Genomic DNA, 22995 nt, shown 5'->3' on the forward strand with positions numbered 1-22995 from the left:
ATCTAACAACAATTCCTAAAGATACTTTTTAAATATGACAATAAAATATATTTTGAGTAAATATGAAAGAAGATTAATGGTTTATATTGCTTTCGGTTTCCCCATCAATAAATGTATAACAATAATAATGCTTTATTTGTAGAGCAATTTTTTACACAAATGAACATAAAACACCATCCATCCTACAAGACACAAGGTAAAAGTAAAACCAATTTAAATAAATTTTAAATTTAAATTTCAAATTGATTAAAATAAACTTGATTGATTTACATAACATAATAAAAATACAAAAGAAATTAAAATATTAAAAGCCTTTTTTTGTTTTTTACTTTCAAACAGACAAAAAGTAAAAGTAAGAAAAACTACAAATTTAAAAATTGTCATGCCTACTGACATCCAATTTTACATTATTTGTTTGAAAAAAAGCAGGTAGAAGATACAAGATTTTGTGGTTTTCATACTAAAACTTGCAAACATTTACATGTTTACATAACAGATAAGTTCTGAAATCATTCGCACATCGAATGACACTTAAACCTCACATTCTCATCAATATCATTTTTGGTCCCAGTAAGCTCCTTGTTAAACACTTGTTTTTTTAGTCCATCATTAGTTTTAACTAATGATTTAAAAGAATAAAAATTCCTGACCATAAAAGCCCTTTTTAAAAAAAAAAAAAAAAAAAAATCTAACTAAAGTTAATTTGTAATAAATGTTTTTACTCACCAGCAGCCCTCCGCCTCCCAGTCCACCAAAGTACCAGATGTAGCTGGCGAGTCGGTCCTGCTGGATGTAGGTGATTTCTCCCATTGGAAACAGCAGCAGCAGGTTGGCCAGAACACTGCAGAGCGCCAGCGGCAGCAGAGCCAGGCCCAAAGACCGGGCGAAACCCACCGAGCAGCACATCGAAAAACCAAAACACCAAACTCACAACGAGCAGAGGGAGATGGCGGAGGAGCTGGAGCAGCTCTGGAGAGGCGCTGGGAAGGAGAGGAGGGGAACAGCTGAAGGGACAGGAAGCGGGTTGTGTCGGAGTTAAAGGGTGGAGGGGGTTCTGGCATGACAAAGGAGGAAACGCGTTCACGCTGACGAGACCCGAACGAACGGAAAAACAAAAAGTCCAACAGGGATGATGGAGTTTCCCTCAGGCCATTAGTCAGCAGAGACAAAATCAGGATGGAACAAAATAACTTGAATCAGAAGAAACAGCAGACATGTTTAATGACGTAAATATAAGAAAAAAATTAAGATTACAAGAATAAAGTCAAAATAAAGTAAAAAATATTTAAAGGATAAAGTCCTATTATTACAAGAATAAAGTCACAATATTTTGAGAATAAAGTTTTATTCTATTATTTTATTCTTGTAATATTATGACTTTATTATCTTTTTTTCCGGTGCGGCAGTTTGTAAAATGTTCCAATATACGACTGAAATTATTCACAGAAAACAGAATTTATGATGGAGTGTTTGGGCTATACGAAGGAAAAATTAAAAATAAAGTTAAAATAACATGAGGATAAAAAGTTGTAATAATATGAGAATTAAGTCATAATATTACAAGAATGGTCATAAAAAAATAGTCAAAATAATGTAAATATTATTTAAAATAATATTAAGACTATTCTCGTAAAACGACTTTATCCTCGTACCAGAACTTTTTCTTCTGAATTTTGACTTTATTCTCATATTATTGTGAATTTATTCTCATAATTTTATCTTTTTATTTTCTCAGCATGGCCCTAATACTTCATTGTAATATTTAGATTATATGTGTGTGTGTGTGTGTGTGAGTGAAAGAGAACCAGGTTTTCATATCCTCATGGGGCCTATTTCTGTCTACACTGTGGGGACCACGGCTCTCTATGGGGACATTTCTTGGTCCTCATGAGGGGAAATGCTGTTTTTGGGTTTGGGGCTAGGTATGTGATGGTTAATTTTGGTAATTAACCATCACAGTTAGGCTGTTAAAGCCTAACTTTAACAGCCTGGTTAAAGTTAGGCTGTAGAAAATGAATGGAAGTCAATGTAAAGTCCCCAGAAGATGGGAAAACATGACTGCGTGTGTGTGTGTGTGTGCGTGTGCACGCGCGTTTGTTTGTAGTGCCTTGTGAGGACGATTTTCCTGACATATACTACGTTGTGGGGACCAATTGCTTTTTGTGGGGACCGGAGCCTGGTCCCCACAAGTGGAAACCCGGTTTTTGGGTCAGGGGTCAGATTTAGGGCTAAGGTATGAATTGAGTTTTGGTTACGGGTTAGGGTTAGGTATGTGATGGTTAGGGTTAGGAAAAGGGTAAAGGTAAGGTTTAGGCTGTAGAAATGAATGGAAGTCAATGGAATGTCCCCACAAAGATAGCAACACAAACGTGTGTGTGTGTGTGTGTGTGTGTGTGTGTGTGTGTGTGTGTGTGTGTGTGTGTGTGTGAATTAAAACAAAAAGAAACATTAAGGTATTTCTTCCCAACAGGTTGGATGAAGTTTAATGTGTTGAACATCAATAGCGATAAAAGTTGTACATATTTATATTCCACAGGCTCATCATTTAACATCCATTCAACTGAAGCTGAACATAAGGGACGCCGGATTAAGAGCCATTTCAGGCAGATTATGTCGCCTGGATTATGTCGGTGGGTCGTTAGCAGAGTAAACGGATCGTACCAGGTTGGGTTTGGATCTGTAAGGAGATTACCGCTGTAACAAAGTCCAACATGAGGGAGATTTCATGCTCAAGTAGTGACTGTGTGAAACAATCCAGCGCCAACAGGGAAATTACATAATAAATTAATATTATTTAGATTTTTACATCAGGTGCTTTTTTCTCTCTTTGTCACCTACAGCAAGTAAATCTGATTCACTTTGATTATTTAGTCAAATTCTACTTTTAAAAATATCTGCCTGCTTAGTGTCGGTCGTTGGGTCAGTTCATGACACCAACTGGTTCACAGCCATTTAACTTCTGAGTAGTGACAATAGCAGTGAGGTTCATAAAATTAAGCCATAATGTGTCGAGTTAAAAAACAACAACATGCAAAGTAAAACCAATATGTATTTTCTGAATATAAATTACAAACTGTATATTTTAACACATTTATATTTTTAATTAAGTCTTATTTAGTTCATTTTAATTAGTGTCAATCAATTTTTTTATTTTTATTAAACTGTGGCATTATTGGGCTTCCATATTATACTGGGATGCCTGTAAAAAAATCCTTAAAAAAATAAACTGACAATCACAAGGACTTGAGTTCAGAGCATGAAAAAGCACTTTGATATTTATTATTTATTATTTCATTTCTTGAATGAGTCCAACAATTTGTGGCATCAGTGGTTCAATCACCAGGTTTTCTTTCAGAGAAATATTGAGAATATTCCTTGGTTACTTTGCAGATCTGCTTCTGCTGATTGCATCCAGTAATTGTCAGTGAACTTTGAACATTTGCAGAACAAACTCATGATTACTGATATCAGGAAATAAAGCACCTCATGCAGGTGCCATGTGACGTCTGATACAAACCCAGCTGTTTGTCAAATATTAACCAGCATTAAAATCATTAAAACTAAAGTAAACAGAATAAAAATAGGAGTGCTAATAACAAAAGGGAATTAAACCAAAATCATCATGAAAAACACATTTTGTCATAATTAATTAGCAGTGAAATGGTTCTGAATATTCTGGTCTTTCTGTTATTAGTATCCCTGAGCACATCCATCTGCTCTGGGGTCTGATCCTCCCCACAGCACCCTGGGTGGAGAGCCGCTTTGAGGGATGGAGTGACTCCACCAATCACCCACAGAGATTATCTGTCCACGCCCAAACTGAGCCCTCTGGTGGCCTACATATGGAAACACAACGGTGGTTTAAAAACAGGTTTCTCAAACATTATTCACACTTTTCCTGAGTAAAAACTCTAATCTCAGTCTTATTTTTCAACTGTAATTACAAAACTGTAGATATGTGTGTACATTATCTACGATGATTAAAACAATTAATTGTGATTAATCAGTAATTGAGATAATTGTCAACTAATTTAATAATCGGTTAATTGTTAACTGCAGTAGACATTCAGAAAAAGGCCATTTGCTTTTCTTTTTTTTTGTACAGTAATTAAGCCAAAACTGTACAAAAAACATAAATATATATTTCAATTAAGATGTAAAGAAAACTTTGTTGGTCAGTAAATATGTCCAACACAAAACCCTGAAGTTACAGTTTTAGCTTCACCGACTAAATTCTATAAAAAAAATAAAAAATAAAGTCTCCTGTTATGTTATTACATTTTAGGGAATAAAATGGTTATGTTCTCATTTTAAAAAGAAACTGAATTAATTGTTTCTGTACATTTTTATGTATTTCTAAAATAATGGACTTCCTAAAATATTTTTTGCCAAAAGTAATATTTTGTAGTGGTTAAATAAAAAATATGCAGAATGTGACAGATTTGTTTATCCGATTAATCGATTAATTGAAAAAATAATCGACTACTTGTCAGCACAATTTACAGGAAAATCGATGAATGCAATAATTGTTAGTTGTAGCAGTTAAGATAATTTAAATCTAAACTTTTTTATGTTCTATTTTCTGACTGTTTTAGTTATTTAACAAACATAGTCTGTTTGCATTTTTAAGGAAAGTGATTTGACTTCTGTGTCTCATTTAGGGAGAGAAGAGGAACAAATACCAGCATGCTGCCTGTAAAAGGAACCAAAATGTTTTATGGAAACTGCGGTTTATTGACATTAACACAGAATGTTATTTCAGCGACAGTAATTTTTTATGGATGTTACTATAAAGTATACCAATAAAACATTTATTGTGGCACATAAACTTCCTTTAGCTGCTGGTGGTAAAATTTGAACTATAAGTCAATGCAGAACAGTCCAAACTACGACCAAAAGCATTTCTGACTTTTTAAATGCAGAAAATTTAAATATATTTTGTACATTAAAAATAAAATACCTGTAACAGGCCAGTTGACTTTGTGGCCTCTTCTTTTCAGCTCCTCAGCCACTTCCTGGTCGATCCCTTCCTCCAAATTAACTAACCACTGACCAGCTGCAAGACAAAATCACAGAAACATTATTTCTCCTTCAAATTATGCAGAATTATAATTTTTATGCTTATCATCCCACAATACATGACAGAAAAGAGCTAATCAACCACCTTAGTATGCAGGAATAAACCTCATATCTACATTTAAAGATAAAAATAAATTGTTATGGAGCAAAAAATGTAAAGTTTAAATAAGGTAAGTCAATTCGGATGATTGAAATAAGTACAAATAACATTACTATGTGTATTGTACTTACATTTTCCACTGGAAAATTCAGTTATGACAGATGCAGAAGCTATAAATAAAGCATACTGTAACAAAACACTTAAGGCTGAAACGATTAATCGTGATGAATCAATTATTCAAATAATCAAATAATTTTGTATTTGATTGTTAACTGAAGTATACAAACTCAAAAAAGCATAAGAAAAAAGATTAACACACTCAGAGCAGAAAAGCTTAAACTGTACAAATATGCTGCATTTAAGTTTTTTTTTTTATGTCTCTAAATATGTCCAGAACTTCAAGTGGCAGTTTTAGCTTCACGTGGTTTAAATTCTGTAAAACTAATCTATTACGCACCTTTTGCTCTTCAGTTATTAATTGGTTACTGCAGAAAATAATCAACAGATCTGTTCTAAACTGTATTGATGTTAATTCCAGCAGAAAGTCCCTGATATTTTTCACAAGTTTTGATGTTAGAATTATTTTTTTAGCTGCAGATGCATCGTTTGCTACAAATGATTAAGTGTTCACTAAAGGAACAAATCTTTATTATTTAGAAAAAGGAATTTGGTTATTGGCGTTTTTATTATATTTCCAATATTGTAAATAAATGTCAGTGGTTTCATGAGAAATCTGAAGAATTTGCTAATTTTTTCTTTGTTTAATTGATTAATCGTCAGTTGCCGCCCTGAACAAAATAACTAAAAGAGCCAAAAACAAATTGTTAGGGATATATGCCATACTGTGGTGTAAACTGTAGCGATGTTTTCATTGTTTGACTTTTTGAAAAATGTTTTAAGATATATACTTTTGTCATCGTACTCCACAAAGACTCTCGGTGCATCCAAAGCCTGCTGAGGGTTCATCCCAAACTCGACCATGTTCAGCAGGACCTTAACAAAACACACCAGGTAAATCTACATAATTATTCACTGGTTAAACCAAAAATAGTCAATAGATGTATTTCTAAAAAAGGCTGAATCAGAAAAAGGTGCCCATTTGTTTATCCGATTAGTCGTCAGAATAATTGACAGATTAATCGATAAAAATAAAATAATCGTTAGTTGCAGCCCAAATTCTGGTTACCTGGATGTGTCCTTGAGGTTGCATAAAGGCGCCCATGACCCCCAAGGCAGCGAGTAGTTGGGGTTTTTCTGAGTCGGTGAGGAGAGCAGGTATTATGGTGTGATACGGCCGCTTCCCTCCAGCAACACAGTTAACGTGGCCGCGCTGCAGGGAAAAGTTGGCACCTCGGTTCTGCAAGGAAGAAGAAAATGAATTTCAACGCTGCCGTTCAGTCTGATTAGTTCATGTTTAAATAAGGAAACAATATCAGCTATATTAAGTATTTCGTACGGCATAAAACACAAGCTAGCCATTCATCCTGAGGTGGCGTTAATATGCAAAACAGGTTAGAAATTAGAATATCATGTTCTCTCATTCATTTATAACACATATAGTATATTTAAAAATCGTATTATTATCTGACTAATTTACACGTTCCAGCTTTATTAATTAGGCCAGCCATAACAGCAGAAAGTGGGAAAATAGTGAGTTTCTGACTGGTAGTTCTAGGAAAACCAAGTTAATGAGCCACACAAAACAAATATATATGTTCAGAAGACAGAGGGAGTGAGGAGTAAGCATCAAACTGCTTGTGAAATTAAAACATTTTCAAGGATTTAAAGTGTGAACCCTGAAATAAAGAACAGTCTCCTCCTCTACGGCAGACCTGCAGCGAGAAGCCGCAGTCCTTGGGGACCAGGCCAGTCCCAAACCCCATGTAGGTGCTGTTGACAAACGAACAAGCGTTCCCCTGGCTGTCGATCACACAGAAGTACACCGTGTCACTTCCTGTCAGCAGGCCTGGTTCCACTCGCTCCATCACCCTGCAGATCCACAACAGCTGTTTTACAATAAAGAAAGTAAACTGATCAGAGCTAAAACGATTAATCGTATTGATCATAACCAATTAATGGCTAACTGGATCATTCGTTATTTGCCGGAAGAGCAAGATATTCAGAGCAGTAATTAAGCCAAAACTGTACAAATACATGTACATTAGTATTTAATATCATTTAAAAACCCTTCTGTTAATATGATATACCCAGAATTCCACTAGTGGCATAGTTTTAGATTCTGCAAAAAAGAAAGAAAAATCTACTACTAAACACCTTTTGCTATCCAATTATTAATCAGTTTACGCAAAAATTAATCAATTAATGTACAAATGATCAAGCATATATGAACATTTTACATTTACTTCTTAAAAAAGAAAGTAAATTATTTGTTTATCTGCATTTTTTAAATGATTTTAAAAATTTTGTACAGAAAAAAAATGTCAGAGGTTAAGTGAAAAATCTGCAGTGTGGGGCAATTTTTTTCTCTGTTTGATCAATTAATCATTGGAATTATCAATTAATTGTCAAAACAGTCTATAGAATAATCAATTAATCGTCAGAACAATTGACAAAATAAGCGATTACTAAGGTAATCAATAGTTGCAGCTCTAAACCTGTTAAATGAAAACAAAACTAGCAGGATCCACATTTCCAAACTTACTTTAATTTATCATGTGATTAACTGATTTATTGCTTATTGTGACAAACAATTCAAAACCAAAACGGATTTCAACAAAATTTTAAATTTTTCACTCTTGTAACCATCAAGTCTTCACTTGACTCTGTGTGCCTGAATTCAGCATAATGGATTATTATATTTTTACGGTTTTATAGTTAGTCTATTTGTATTACAACTGATAATGATTTAAAGTTCAAAGTACACATTACTGGTCAGTAAATACACGAGCTATACGAGCCCACACCCTCCGTATGCGAGGGACGAGACAAAGAGAGAGGAGCGTTAAGGTCAAGGGAAGTAAAAGTCCACAATCCTATCTAAAGTCAACAAACGACAACTGGTACATCATGGCACCAACACACACACACACACACCTGTCCATGCTGATGTGCCGCGCCCGCTGCTGGCTGTAGCTTTTCGCCAGTAAGCTTTCCGTAGGGACGGTCACATGGGCGGCGTCGCCAAGGTAACGGAAGGCATCCGTTTGCGCCAAACGCACGGCCTCCACGAACACGTGGATGTGGTCTGAGCTGTTGTGGCCTCCAGCTGAAACGCAACGAGACGCATCAACACAAATGTTTTTATTTGTATTCTATGAACATTTTGAAAAGTGACGTTGTCGTAGGTGTTACGGCAATACCCAATCTAGTTTTTTTTATCAATATTGGGATCAATACAGATATTGATATTGGATCAGTGCATCTCTAATTTGATCTATTAATCAAATTTTTGTTTTTTGAAGATTTTATTTTTGGAAAATCTGGATTTTTTTCACCAATGCCCATCTTCAGTTTCCATAATTCAGAGTGATGCAAGGCTAAGGCGGCCATCTTGTTTCACAATCGTAATTTACAGCTTCTTTTCATTTGAACTTTGAATTCATGCTAACTCCACAACTAAATATTAGAGTAAGAGTTTCTTTCAATTATGAGAATAAAGTCATGTTTGGTTCTGGGGATAAAACTTTGTGTTTTTGCAGCGAACACAGAACAGTCTGAGACTCTGGGTCTGGATAAATATTTCTCTTTTGAGCTTTAGAGGACGTCAGCTGCAATTCCTGCCCTGTACCTTTGAGCTGAGGAAAGTTCTCCAGGATGTTGAGGAGCAGCAGAGCGGCCAGGCCCTGACCGTTGGGAGGAAGCTCCCACAGACGCACGCCCTGAACACAAAACAAACCCGGTCACTTGCCGCTGACCGGGCTGCGAAGGCACGGCCATGATAAGCCACTCGGGTTGCCGACCTTGTAATCTGTGCTAATGGGGCTGACGACCTCGCTGTCGTGGCTGCTGAGGTCCTCCAGGGTCATGACCCCTCCATTCTGGTTGATGACATCAACAATAGCTTGAGCCACTCGGCCCTGGTAGAAACCCGGTTTGCCTCGCTCACCGAGCTCCTGGGAAAAGTTACATTTATGTCATAGTGGGTTCACCATTACGACCAACAAATGCTTATTCCCTTGGCCTGTAGAGGCTTCGTTATTTTATTTCTAAACAAAACATGTTCATTACATTTCAGTACACAAAATCATATTAGATAAAAAGAAATGTTTGAGTATTTTGTGCTCCTTTCAGAATGAGCTGTTGTTTTAGGGCGTCTTGTCACTTTAAATCCAAATAAGCTGATGATGGCCATACCCCCAACTCAAAGTTTACTCTTGGACATGAACATGCAAACAGATGGGCAATTATACAACTGTACGTCTTCAAAAAGCAGAAATAGAGCTTCCTGCACAACTAATAAGAATGCAGCGAGTGCTTTCTGAACAGTAAGTCAACAACAAAACACTTCTATCTAGCAGCCATTGTACAGTGCATACAGAGGTAAAACCAGCTGAACAAATGTGCTGGAGCTCTGCTGGGGTTGCTACGTTACAGCCAGTGTCTGCTGAATTGGGATGTTACATTTCAGAGGTTTTTGAAACGGCTCATTTTCCAGACACCAAAAAACATGAAGTTTAATTGATAGTTTAACTGAACTCTGATGTGGATCAAGAAAGTGAATTCTGGTCGCCTACAAACCAAGGTCTCGGTTCGGTTGAAGTGACCGCCAAGCTGACCGGAGACCGATCCTAAAGCAGGAAGCTTTTGAACCAGCGCACTACATTCTGGGTAAATATAACCATGACAAACGTGCTAAGATAGCTGTAGCAGCAGAAACGGCTCCTTGTTTTTCACCAAGAACAAAAGAGAAATCCTACAACCAATAAAATCTGATGCCACTCCATTTTTCTTTACATTTTCTTACGAAGGAAGTTGCGCTCAGTGTCTTCAGAGATTTTCGTGTTGATTCCTTCAGGGTTATTTTTGCAGCGCCCCCACAGGCGAGGAGGGGAACAGATTTTCCAGGTTAGTTTGACAGTGCAGTGTGAAAGAACCACAGCAGCTGAAAATGGGGAACAATTTTGTTCCCCCATCGAAACGACTCAGGTGACTAAACGCTGTTAAATCGTCAGAGTGAAGTCATGTCTCCGTCTGCCTTTGTAAATCTTCATCAATGGGGTGAATCAAAGGCTGTGTCCAAGTGTGAGTGAGCAAGGAAATGACACATTTGGCTTCATCGTGGAATGACTGCCGCCATCACTGCGGGGTGAGGTCATTCCCATTGTTTCTTCTTTCTCTGCAAAGTGACGTTCTGTTTGTGCTACGGGTGTATGCAGAGTTTTATGGCGTTACATAATGCGGATTTTTAGGACTCCATTGAAATGAGGAATTCCTCCGTCAGCGGTGATAACGCACCTGATAACGTGACCTCAGCTTTACCTCTATTGAAGAGTTGATGACAGAAAAAAATGACGTGAGGTTTATAAATACTGCATTACATAAAAACTCAAAATAAAGGTTACAAGTCTGAATACGGGAAGGGAAAGTTAGAAAAAGTGAGAAAAATCACAGTTTTACTTATAAAAGATAAAATCAAAAGGACATATTAAGTCACCTTCAGTCAGCATTTTGCCTAAATATGCTTTTATAAAACGGTTTGCAGATTGTTTAAAGCAGTGTTGTTCAAAGTGCGGCCCGTGGGCCATGTGCAGCCCGTGGATTGATTCTGTATGGCCTGCAGATATTAATCTTCCTGGGGTCCAATTGATAGAATACAAAAATATTAAATATTTTTAACATAATATGCACAAAATTGGCCAGACATTACATAAATTAACATAGATTTAATAAAAAAAATATGCTCTTTTAAAAGAGAGTTTACAATCAATTTTGTTTCCACAAGAGTCTCTGGTAAAATAATGATGTGAAAAGATGTTCAATAATATTTAATTTTAAGAAGTACTCATAATTATTAATATTATTTTAAAGTTTGTTAATTGAGTCTAATCAATACATTTTGTCACAACTGGCCCTTTAAGACATACATAATTATGATGTGGCCCAAAATGAAAATGAATTTAACCTCCTTGCTGTAAACCACTGATGTCCAAAATTTTTAAAAACTGGAAAACTTAAACTACAAGCGGGACACATTTTCATTAAATTAAATTGAAAATCCAAAAAATAATTATTGTAATTTTTTTTTGTTTTACCTGATAAGCAGTAAACATTTTTTTAAAGAAGTTGTCTTATTAAAAGGAAACAGACAATTTCCAAATATTCTCTCTTTTTTTTTTTAGCCTAATTTTTTACATTTTTAACTTGTGGCTGAAGAAATTGAATTTTTGGGCCACAAATGGCGCCCGGGCCCCAACTTTGGACACCCTTTCATTTAAATTCCCAGTGTTTCTCTCCTTTTTAGCTTTTTTTCTTTTTTTATAATAAATGCAAATATCAGCTTTAAATTTTCTACAAAAAGATGTATGGATGTAAAAAAAAAAAAAAACATAAAACAGTCTAAATGTTTGTTTTGATAAACTTCAGGGATTTACCTTTATGGTTTGAGCCATTGCAGTGTTTTTAAACACTTCTCCGTGTTTGGGTGGATGGCCGCCGATCAGCAGGTCCGCCCCCAGCTCCTTCCCCGACTCGCCCAAAGCCGCCGCCCACTTTTTCCAGTGGTGCGCCGTTACCTCGGCAACCGGAAAGCCCTCCTCTGCCAGGGTCGCTGCTCCGCTCAAAACCTCCTGCAAGGACAGCTATGGAAACAGGAAGCATTTTACAGGAAGCAGAGCGGCGCAGGAACACACTGTGGTAAACCTCTGCAGCGTCACTAACACACACAGTTTTTATTTTACAGCAGTTATATGTTGAAAAAATCCACGTGTTGCACTGTATCAGTATCAAATTATTTCAATATAATCAGTTCTGTTTAATTGTAGATAAAGACGCACCTTAAATTAATTTTGCTTTTTTGTGTGAAATAAACTGTCTTGACTTGATGAATGTTTTCATAAATCCAAGGATCAGCAAAAACTCTAAATTCAAACTTTATTTTTACTTCAATTCACAAACAAGATGGATTTTCTCCTCCGTTTTTATGATCTGTGTCAAAATTGTAGTTTTTAGAGAGGTGATGTCCTTTAAATTTCTGCTAAATGGGGATTTAATTACCAGATTATTGCAGAAAACATGGCGACTAGAGAAGCAGACGAACCTTTTGGCTTCCAAACAACTGGACTGTGTCGCACCAGAGAGCAGGAGCTCCAGGGACAGTCACATTTAAAGCATCAAACACAGAAGGAGGAGCTTCTGCTGAGTAGCCGAGTCCTTCCAGAAAGTCCAGGGTCAAAGTTCGAGATGAACGACCGCTGAGGAGAAACATGGATGAAGCTTAGATAGTTACTCAACATCATCGGGGTGAGAATTAACCCGACAGAAGAGTCTCAACCTGCCATTAATCCCTCGGATTTCTCCAGTCTTCCCATCGTAGAACAAGCAGAAGGCGTCGCCGCCGAGTCCAGTGCTGCATGGCTCCGTTACCGCCAGAGCTGCTGCCATGGCAACGGCCGCATCTGCAGCATTCCCGCCACGCTTCAGGACATCTGGACGCAAAAACAGACCCAGGACAGTAAATGGTTTATGGCATTCCTGCAGCTCTTTGCCAAAACATACCAAGTACTTTTGGCCTTGTTTCCAATCCAAACATTTAAGTACACTTGAAATAAGACAAAGGTAACTGACAAATATCTTTTAAGCTAGATATAGGAGCCTGTTTTAAGTAAATAATACCTTAATATTAATGAAAAGTACTAGTTCCATTGCCGCAACATGGGAAAAATGTTTTCTTAAGTGGAACTAGTAGTTTTTCACCAATATTATACAGGATTATTTTCCTAAAAAAGCTTCTATGTGTTGCTTAAAAGTTACATTTAAGTTAGTTTTGTCTTAATTCAAGTGCACGAAGATATTTGCACAAGAAACTAGATAAGACCTAACAGTTTGTTATGAGACAGATAATCTGAAATGCACCGCTCCCGACCAAGAACAACCAATCAGAGCGAAGGGGCGGGTCTTAACATGTGTATGCTCACTGTTAAATGTGCTAATGACGGAGAAACATCAGCCAACCATTACAGAAAAACCGTTTAACCGTCGTCATTGATGAGCATGCTAATCAGCCTTGGCATTCATAACATGCAATGCTAGCTGAAATTTGGCAGAGATTGACAGCGCTAAGTCCCGCCTCTTTTTGGTTGTTCATGGGAAATTCAGTTTTTTCACTAATTATCTGTCTCATACCATACGGTCATGACATAGTGACAATTTCTATATGTAATATAGATATTTTTAAAAGTTACATACTGCACCTTTAATAGGCAGTTGAGCACCTACAGAACCGTCTAAAGTCCAGTTTTCAGCGGTTCGAACCGTTAATACTTTAATCAGCTCTCCCTGCGTGTTTTGTTCATAAAGAAGCCAACTCTGAATACTGCAGTCCTCTTTATATGTTGCATGAATTTCAGATTTTATTAGTCACGATCAAATTAAAAATGCAAAACTGAATAAATAAATGAATAAAATAAGGTGTTGTCCACCCTCCCACTCACTCACCCAGACCCACGGCTGAGGCCAGCGGCTGACTGGACGCCACGCAGCAGTGCAAACACAGCACAGGAGACCGGCGAGAGGAGAAAGGCAGGCTGGCTTTCATACCGCGGCAGCTTCCTGCAGAGACCGAGAAAACAGCGCGAAAATGCAGAAATTAAGACAAACCGAAGCGGACTTTCAACTTCTGATCGATTATTCTGTAATTGATCGTGTTGAGCTGGGAGAAAAGAGGAGCGCAGAACACATCGATTGCCTAATATCAAGTTCAATAAATTGACAACTCAAATCACTGAGTGAGACATAATTTTAAAATGTATATATTTAATATTATTATTTAATATTATTTTTGGTCCGTCTGATAATATTAAATCATTGATGTTCAGTCTTTTTACCAATACTTTTTTACTCTTACTTCAGTCATTTCTTGGCTGCTTTTTATTTTACTTGAGTAGTTGAAGTAGAGTTACTCTTACTTGAGTATAGTTTTTGTGTCCTCTGTCCACTTCTGATTAAATCAGAAATGCTAAGGATTATTTCCAAAAGGTACTTCTAATTTGCCAGACGAGCCTCATTAACACAAATTCAACTGACATATTCAATTTTGATTGTAAAAAAAATAAATAAATAAATAAATAAATAAATAAATAAATAAATAAATAAATAAATAAATAAATAAACGTACAATTTTATTTTTAAGTGTTTGGGTAATTTTCAGAAGCAGTTAAAACCCAAATGAATTTTAAATAACTGAATCTTTTTGGTATTTGGTGAAAACAAAATCCAGATTGCAGTTATTCTAATTTACCTTCCTATAATAATAAATGCCAGAATTTCTTCTTCTACTACTATAGGCAGCCAAAGTATCAACTTTGGACACCGACAACAATTTGAGAACAATGCATAGAAATAATTAAATTATTTTATAGCTTCTCAGGTCCCTTTTTTCTTCTCTTTTTGCAACAGTCAATAGGTAATGGATTAGTCTATAAAACTGTCAGTTATTTTTTTAGAAAAAGTTACTCCTGTGCTTTTATTTAAACCCATAGGTCTTTTTTTGATTTAAAATGTGACATGTTTGCAGTGAGAACCAAGTTTAAGAAGTATAATCTTTTTAAAACAGAGTAAAAAGTAGATAGATAAATAAAAACTTAACCCAGCCCCCTTTTGTTAAGGATGGGTAAATATCAGCAGTTGCTCCTAAACTATAACTAGTTAATTATTTAACTTAAAACAAAACGTTTTTCCAAAGTTATGGCGGTGGAACTAGTACTTTTTCATGAATATTAATCAATCAATCAAGTTTATTTTTATAGCACATTTCAGCAACACATCAGTCAGTGTTTCACGTCATAAAAATACAAAAATAGAAAATAATAAAAACAGCATACAGTCACCAGAGAAACCAGTAACAAACATCAAGCACCATAATCAAAATCATCAATACATTATCAAACATATAATGTTCCAAAGTATTATATGTTTAGAACAAGCTTGTATATCTTGCTGAAAAGTTACTTTTTAGATAGTTTTTTATTTTCAGTGTAATAAGATATTTCCACTAGAAACTAGACCAAAACTACTTAATATTTAGTTTTTTGTGCAGTATTGGAGATTCACACTGTAAAACCATTCAAACTCATTATATATATCAGTTAATAATACTCCTTAATATTGATAAATTGCTCACTTTAACATGAGGAGATAATCAACAAAACTGCTATGATTCATGTCGACAAGCCTACTGGTTACACCTGCTTTCCATCGATTACAAGGCAGGGCTCCCATTAAATAATCTGACTTTCTTTCACATGGGATACCTTTATAGATTCATGACACATTCCTTATTGATCACGAGTCTTTCTTATGAGTCACTATCAACCGACTATCTGAAACTTCCTCCTCTGTCTCCGTGTAATCCAAACACCAGGTAAAACATTAACCACTCTGGCCACTGCTGTGTCCGGGTGGACACACAGGTATGTATTCCTACATTAATAGCCCTCTGTGGGTTTTGAATGGACCCACCAGCTGTGCACTGCAAAAACACACAATTTTACCAAGTATTTTTGGTCTAGTTTACTGCAAATATCTGAGTTCACTAGAAATTAGACAAAACTTACTTATAAGTAACTTTTCAGGAAGAAGGAGCTGGTTTAAAGTCAGTAATTTCTTAGTATTGATGAAAAAATATCACTTCTACTTGCATATTATTTCACTTAGAACACAATATTTTTCTATTGTTATAAGTGAAATAATCTGCAAGGGTAACGAACTTTTTCATGAATATAAAGGAATTATTGACTTAAAACAAGATTGTATTTCTTGCTAAAAAGTTACTTGCAAGTTCGTTTTGTCTTTTTTCAAGTGTACTAAAATGTTGCACTAAAAACTAGACCAAAAATAGTTGGTAAGATTTTTCGTTTTTGCCGTGTAGAAATATATACATATATATACACAATAAAGACCTTCTAGTGAAAAATACACTGCAAAAACACAAAATCTTACAAAAATATGTTGGTCCTGTTTCTATAGAGCAAATATCTTAGTACTTGAAATAAGAAGCAAAACTAATTTACAGTAAATATTCAGCAAGATACAGGAGCTTTTTTTAAGTAAAACTCAGTTATTTCTTTTATAACAAGATATTTTCCTCACATTATCAGTGAAATTATCTGCCAGTGGAACTATTAATTTTTTAAAGAATTAAGGAATTGTTGCCATAAAATGAGCTCCTATATGTTGCTGTTTACTTACTTCTAAATTAGTTTTGTCTTATTTTAAGTGTAATTAGATATTTGCAGTAGAAACCAGACCAAAATAGTTGGTGAAATTTTCTGTTTTTGCAGTGTGTGTTTGGACTTTGTATGGGTGTGTGAGAGAGAGAGATCTGTTCGATGTAAATGTGCAGCAATGAGATCATGTCTAAAGAGAGGAGGGGCGACTATAAAGGACCACATGAAGCATCGACAGTCATCAGTAGGAAGGCAGGTGAAGCGGCAGCATCTTTCTGGGAGTGCAGATATTTCTAAACTAGAGGTGCAGGAAGTTAGGAGTCGTCTTTCTGAAGCGGACACCGTCTGGACTGCATCTAAATCTCAGAATATTTCAGTCGAGGCCTGGCGTTTGAAGCTTCGTTGTCAGAATGTGTTCGGGTGGCTTCGCTAAATGTCTGGGCATCAGCCTGATGCCTCTGGCCATCGTGTGTGTCCTCTGCAACATCCTGCTCTTCTTCCCCGGCGGGAAGGTTGTGGATAAGGAGAACATCACAGACGAGGTTTGGTACTTTGGAGGCATCCTGGGATCCGGTGTGCTGGTACGTGTCATGATGGTTATGCTGTCTAGGGTTGATAATATGATGGTAAATGTGTTTATTTTTTGTTTCTATAAACAAATTAAGAATTTTTGAGAAGCAAAACTTTGTTTTTAAAGTACGTGGAACCAATTTTTCCCATATCAGGTAGGAGTTGCACGGAAGCTGAGAGTGGGCGTTTTCCTCGTATCCTTTGTCCCAATCGTTTTCTCCAGATAACAAGTTAATTCTGCATTTTCTGCATAAACCTTTTACCAACAATTTTCTCTAGATGAAGAGTTAATCTTGAGAAAACAATTTTTTTCTTGAAGTCAACAAATTTTAAGAAACTCAATGGTTTTCTTCAGATAAGTTAATTTCCCAATTTTTTTTTAGAGATTAAGAGTTAATCTCAAGAAAGCAGATATTGTTTTCTTGAAAACAAAAAGTTACTTCCAAAGTTTGGTTGGAAACAACTTTGACAAAGCAATGAGTTTTCCTGGCACATTTTAGAAAACTTGATTGTTTTCTCTATATAACTAGTTAATTTTCTATTTTCCGCATATTTTTTCCTAATGATTTTCTCCAGATAAAGACTTACTTCCACAATAATCTTTTTAGAGATTAAAAAAATCCTTAAGAAAACTTTTTTTTCTCAAAATTTCTCAATGGTTTTCTTGAGATAACAAGTGAAACTTAAGAAAATAAACTTTGAGAAAATATTGAGTTTTTCTACAAACTTTGAGAAAACTCAGTGGGTTTTTCTGAGATAACGAGCTAATCTAGAGAAAACCATCAGGAAAAAGTATATGCAGAAAACATCCGCTCTCGGCTTCCGTAGAAGTTTAAATGTATAATTAAATAATTAAGAGTTTTTGAGAAAAAAATGTATTTAAAGTATGTGAAACCTTCATTGATGCTTTTTTTTTTTGCTTATCAGGTAGAAGTTGAAATGTACATCAAAAGATTGATGCTCAATAATCTTCTGTATGCTTGGTGATGGAACATGGACACAATAAGGAAATGAATGATTCCTCATTTAGATATTTTGGTGTGTGTGTGTGTGTGTGTGTGCGTGTGTGTGTGTCGATGGTAGATGATCTTCCCAGCTCTCGTCTTCCTGGGTTTGAAGAACAATGACTGCTGCGGTTGCTGTGGAAACGAAAGCTGTGGGCGGAGATTTGCGGTAAAGAACTGTTTCTCTGTTTAACGTCGTGAATTTATTTCATTTATTTTACAAAAATCACTTTTAAAATTGGGACTAAAGTTTACTTTAGTCACAGCAGCTCTTCATTTGGGTCTGATGTAACTATTTTTCATATTTAAAATGAAAACATCAGGAAACATTGACAGTTTGTCCAACTCGAAAGGAGCTGAAATGCAACTGAAGTATAACAGAAGTGAAAATTAAAATAGGTTTTTGTCTCATCTATGTGCTGTATGGAAATTCAGACCTTTATTTTTTTCCTTTTGGGACTGCTAAATGAAAAATGGACTAAAAGTCAAAGCACTCACGTTTGATAACATATTTAAATATAATTTTAAAGTAAAATAATTGATGTAAACCTTCTTAATTATGGATCTTAGTTTTGTGAATGCTTCAAAATGGCTGCTGTGGTAAACCCTGTACCTTGCCCTTGGATGCGGAGCCCCAAATGGTGAGGCAACATCAGACGCTTTAAAGCAAATATGATAAAGGGAATCAAAGAGCCGGAGCAAATAATTTCCCATAATACAACTGGGTTTATTGAACTTTAATTTGAAACAAATGTGATTTTTATTTGATTTATCTAATTTATTAATTGTGAAACACAAATGAAAAAAGTGGATTTAAAAGTTAAATTAATGTTAGTGGCAATTAAATTGTACCCCAGTTCAATTTGTTAGTTTTTTCCCCATCTTTTGTTTCTTTTACCTGTTTAATGACTTAAAAAAAGTTTGACCCATAATGTGCTTTTTGTGAAGCAGGGATTATTATAACAAAGGTCATGTAAGGCTTTAGTGTTTTGCCAAACAACTCTTCATGGCTGCCGACACAATCAACATTTGGTAGCAGTTATTTTGTTAATTTCGTAAAAAAAGTCTTGGAGTGATAGACGTTGTTTTACTGCATGTTATCAGTTTAACTGTAAAGCCAAACCAGGCTGAGGCAGCAATGGAAAACAAACACAATGACACTGTGTACACACACCCTTCATGATTTACATGGCCATAAATGTAAAAACACACAGAGAAATGCATAAAACTGAGCACATGTATTAATAAGGATTTGGAGGGTTTAAACACGTCTCTTACAAAGTTACTATTGTTCCACCAAAGATGAACACACACACACACACACACACACACACCCCCACACACACACACACACACACACACACACACACACACACACACACACACACACATCGATCAGGAATGTGAAAAATCAAACAAAACTTTGTTTGATTTACGTTGTTCTGCAAAAACACAAAATCTTACCAAGTGATTTTGGTCTATTTTCTAGTGCAAATATCTTAGTAAACTTGAAATAAGATAAAACTAACTTACAAGTAACTTTTCAGCAAGAAACAGATGTTTATTTTAAGTCAAAAAGTCCTTACTATTGATGAAAAAGTACTAGTTCTATCGGCAGATGGATTAATTTATGAGTGAAATAAACTGCCAGTGGAATTAGAACTGGGTTGCTAGGTGACGGGTTGGGCTTGGTTGAGGTTGCTAGGTAACGGCACAGTAGCAGATGCAAAGTAAGTAAAATAATCTGCCGATGGAATTAGTACTTTTTCATCAATAGTAAGGAATTATGTACTTAAAACAAGCTCTTATATGTTGCTAAAAAGTCGTTGCAAGTTAGTTTGTCTTATTTCAAGTGTAATAAAGTATTTGCACTGGAAACTAGACCAAAGATAATTGGTAAGATTTGGTGTTTTTGCAGTGATTCCATTTAAATCATATTTTATTTGTATTTCAGGTCAAGAGGACGCTGAATTCATTGTACCATTTTCTCTCCGTTGTGTCCACATAGATGCTGAGCTCCATACTGTTTGCAGCCGTTGGTGCGCTTGGTGCAGGTTACTCCGTTGTAGTTTCATGTGTTGCCATTAACAAGGGACCACGTTGTTCTTTGGTTGACCCTACGGATGTCAACCAAACACAATGGGAATACCCTTTCAACAATGGGTGAGATGCTGTGCAAAATCACAAATCCATGAAACACATTTCTTAATACAGACACCAATAGCTGTGTTTCCATTAATCATAAAATTGTGTAAGTTGAAACCAAGAAAATAAATTTGCTTAATGGCAACATGTCAAGTTTGAAAAAACTCTTTTTTTTGCTAAAACTATTTGGTGCCGGATGAAGGAAATTTTTCAGCTGCATAAAAATTAGCATATTCTCCAAAACTACATTCACATCACGAGTCACATGATCAACGACTGCATGCTGATCATGTGGAAATGACGGATAAGACGACAGTAAGTAGCTGGATGCTAATGGCACGGCATGATTTTTAACTGTGTGAACAAACTTATTCACAAGTGATTTTAATTGTGCTTATTTCATGGACACACGGCAATTGCAAGACTGATTTTTTTTTTTACATTAGCAGAATATTGATAAAATTTTGAGCACATTTGTAATGAAAACGCAGCTAATAAAACTGGCACAAAAACAATGTAAACTATTTTTGGTACACAGCAGCTGCATTTCAAATATGCGCAAAACTTTGTCCATATTCTGCTGTTTTTTTACATTAGCAAAATATCGACTGCGTTTTGGGTACATTTGTAATGGACATGCAGCTGTTGTGTACCAAACATAGTTTACATTGTGTTTGTGCAAGTTTTATTAGATGCTTTTTTCATTACAAATGTGCTCAAAACTTTGATGATATTCTGCTAATGTAAAAAACAAAATAATTTTGCAATTCAATCAATATTTAATCAACAATGGAAGCGACAAAAATATACTACTCACCAAAAACAAACTGAAATTAATAATCCGACTCTATATTTAATCTTCAGAGACTACCTGAAGAATCACACTCTCTGGAGTGAGTGCAAACAGCCAACAAATGTGGTGTCCTGGCACCTGGGCCTGTTCTCCGTGCTGCTGGCGATGGGTTTAATCCAGATCGTGCTGTGCGCCGTGCAGGTGATAAACGGCCTGCTGGGGGCGCTGTGTGGAGACTGCTGCGGCTGCTGCGGAGAGGTCAGTGTCCAGGCACCTCAATTCACTTCCACTGCAAAAAAACTAAACATTACCAAGGATTTTTGGTCTAGTTTCTAGGGCAAATATCTTAGTACAGTAGAAATAAGCATCATTTAAATAACATAAGCTATTTCCATTAGCAGATTATTTCACTTATTTCCGGTTATAAGTGAAATAATCTGCCAATGGAACAAGTATTTTTCACCAATATTAAGGAATTATTTACTTAAAACCAGCTCATGTATCTTGCTGAAAGGTTACTTATAAGTTAGTTTTTTCTTATTTTAACTGTACTACAACATTTGCACTAGAAACTAGACGAAAATACTTGGTAAGATTTAGTTTTTTTGCAGTGAACAAGTCTGCAAAGAGATTTCTAACTTGTTATTCTGTATTTTTATCTGTTGTCGTAACCTGAAAGTCTTGAACTGAGTCTGATTGGATGAGATATGTGAACTGAAAACATCTGACTGATAATAATGTTTGTCTTTCAGGGCGATGGAGCCGTATAATCGCCTCCTGTGGATGAAGACAGATGGCTGTCCCATATTTATTCTCCTTCCTGAGGATGACTTTTACGCATTAATCTAACTGCTGAAGAGGAGCTTATTGATTACAGTGTCATCTGAAAGCACTGCAAAAATGACAGAGCTCATTTTAAGTTCTTAGTTTACTTTCTTCTTGCAGACTCCTGTGACTATGTGTTATTATTACTATTATTGATCATATGAAGGTTAATCTGCTGTATATTGTTTTTAGTTTCTGATTTTCTATCTGCTATATGTATTTATTTCATTTCATGGCTTTGTTGCTCCTTGCCATTATTGCTTTATGAAGTAACATGACTGCCTCCTTGTGGGCTTCATCCGCAAAAGATTTTATTGTACTTTACATCGTAATTATTACAGTTTTCTCAGTCACTTTGGTGCATTTCTCTCTTTGCAAAACATAAGAGCATTCTCAGAACAATTCGTAAAAACAGTAAAACACCATGGATTAACTGCAAAAGTCAGTTTATTTCTCAGAATCCTGAGTTTATATCTCAAAATTAAATATCTGTATCAATAAACATGTTTGGACAAAATTCACATTTGCTCTTTTACTGTAATTTTTGACAGATCATGTAATTACATGACAATTGTAATAAGGCGAACTTCTCGTTTCAATATGGCAGCTCCTCACATCTACTGTAATATGATGCGGTATAAACGTTTATTTTACAAGACGAAGGATGTAAAAGTGCGTCTGTACAGGCAGATATGTGAGCGTTCAAGTTAAACAATGATCACAACTGAAAAACACCCCAAAACAAGTTGTAATTAAAAATAAAAAAATATATATTTTTTTATTTTTTATTTTTTTCTAGTCCTAATATGAACAAAAGTCTATGAAGTCATTGAAGTTTTTAAATAAATTGGGTTAATTGTTTTACTGAAAGTAACATGTTAGTGTGATAATTTGGACAGTATATAATTAAGTCTTTTGACTTTTTTGTTTAATTTAGATCAACATTAGCTGAGATACTTTAAATGTGGCACTTTTTATTCAAAAAATGATGAAAACAGCTGGGAAAGAACCCACAAAGTTTAAATAATTAGCATTTTTAAATTGTTTTTTAGTCATTATGAACAAAAGTATATCACTGAAGTTGTTTCAAAGAATTTACAGAAATGAAGCAATGTATGAAATTAAAACTTTACATCC

General features: G+C 35.5%; 3 protein-coding genes and 1 long non-coding RNA gene across 4 annotated transcripts in view; 2 read left to right on the forward strand and 2 right to left on the reverse strand.

Moving 5' to 3' along the window:
- tm4sf1 (transmembrane 4 L six family member 1) overlaps positions 1-1101 on the reverse strand; it is an 11521-nt gene extending 10420 nt beyond the window's left edge. Inside the window, exon 1 of the mRNA XM_014972837.2 lies at positions 727-1101. Coding sequence (XP_014828323.2) covers positions 727-906 — 180 coding nt within the window. The 5' untranslated portion in view covers positions 907-1101. The remainder of the gene's footprint in view (positions 1-726) is intronic.
- Positions 1102-2448: 1347 nt separating this feature from the next.
- Positions 2449-14634, reverse strand: LOC106907242 (uncharacterized). Its single transcript, XM_014972838.2, has 12 exons — positions 13793-14634; positions 12630-12783; positions 12396-12549; positions 11731-11937; positions 9100-9252; positions 8928-9018; positions 8234-8405; positions 7012-7168; positions 6366-6536; positions 6088-6172; positions 4961-5056; positions 2449-3836 (listed from the first exon to the last, which is right to left on the reverse strand). Exons 1-12 carry the CDS (start codon positions 13890-13892, stop codon positions 3691-3693), a joined length of 1686 nt encoding a protein of 561 aa, XP_014828324.2. The 5' UTR covers positions 13893-14634; the 3' UTR covers positions 2449-3690.
- On the forward strand, positions 2544-4971 carry LOC106907243 (uncharacterized). Its single transcript, XR_001415541.2, has 3 exons — positions 2544-2630; positions 3695-3871; positions 4662-4971. It is a non-coding gene; the product is annotated as an uncharacterized LOC106907243 (long non-coding RNA).
- A 1786-nt stretch (positions 14635-16420) lies between the features above and the next one.
- tm4sf4 (transmembrane 4 L six family member 4) lies at positions 16421-22379 on the forward strand. The gene is made up of 5 exons (XM_014972836.2): positions 16421-17102; positions 18175-18264; positions 20104-20258; positions 21105-21291; positions 21786-22379. Exons 1-5 carry the CDS (start codon positions 16932-16934, stop codon positions 21801-21803), a joined length of 621 nt encoding a protein of 206 aa, XP_014828322.2. The 5' UTR covers positions 16421-16931; the 3' UTR covers positions 21804-22379.
- The last annotated feature ends 616 nt before the right edge of the window (positions 22380-22995 follow it).

The sequence above is a fragment of the Poecilia mexicana genome, unplaced genomic scaffold, assembly GCF_051168715.1.
Source record: "Poecilia mexicana isolate PSO_F unplaced genomic scaffold, ASM5116871v1 scaffold_4, whole genome shotgun sequence".
Lineage (NCBI taxonomy): Eukaryota > Metazoa > Chordata > Actinopteri > Cyprinodontiformes > Poeciliidae > Poecilia > Poecilia mexicana.

Coding starts and splice junctions, on each gene's coding strand:
- LOC106907242 (XM_014972838.2), bottom strand. CDS start 13,892: ATGAAAGCCAGCCTGCCTTTCTCCTCTCGCCGGTCTCCTGTGCTGTGT. Junction 12,550..12,629: donor ATCCGAGGGATTAATGGCAG/GTTGAGACTCTT, acceptor GTTTCTCCTCAG/CGGTCGTTCATCTCGAACTT. Junction 8,406..8,927: donor GAACTTTCCTCAGCTCAAAG/GTACAGGGCAGG, acceptor GTTGCGTTTCAG/CTGGAGGCCACAACAGCTCA.
- tm4sf4 (XM_014972836.2), top strand. CDS start 16,932: ATGTGTTCGGGTGGCTTCGCTAAATGTCTGGGCATCAGCCTGATGCCT. Junction 17,103..18,174: donor TCCTGGGATCCGGTGTGCTG/GTACGTGTCATG, acceptor TGTCGATGGTAG/ATGATCTTCCCAGCTCTCGT. Junction 20,259..21,104: donor GAATACCCTTTCAACAATGG/GTGAGATGCTGT, acceptor TTTAATCTTCAG/AGACTACCTGAAGAATCACA.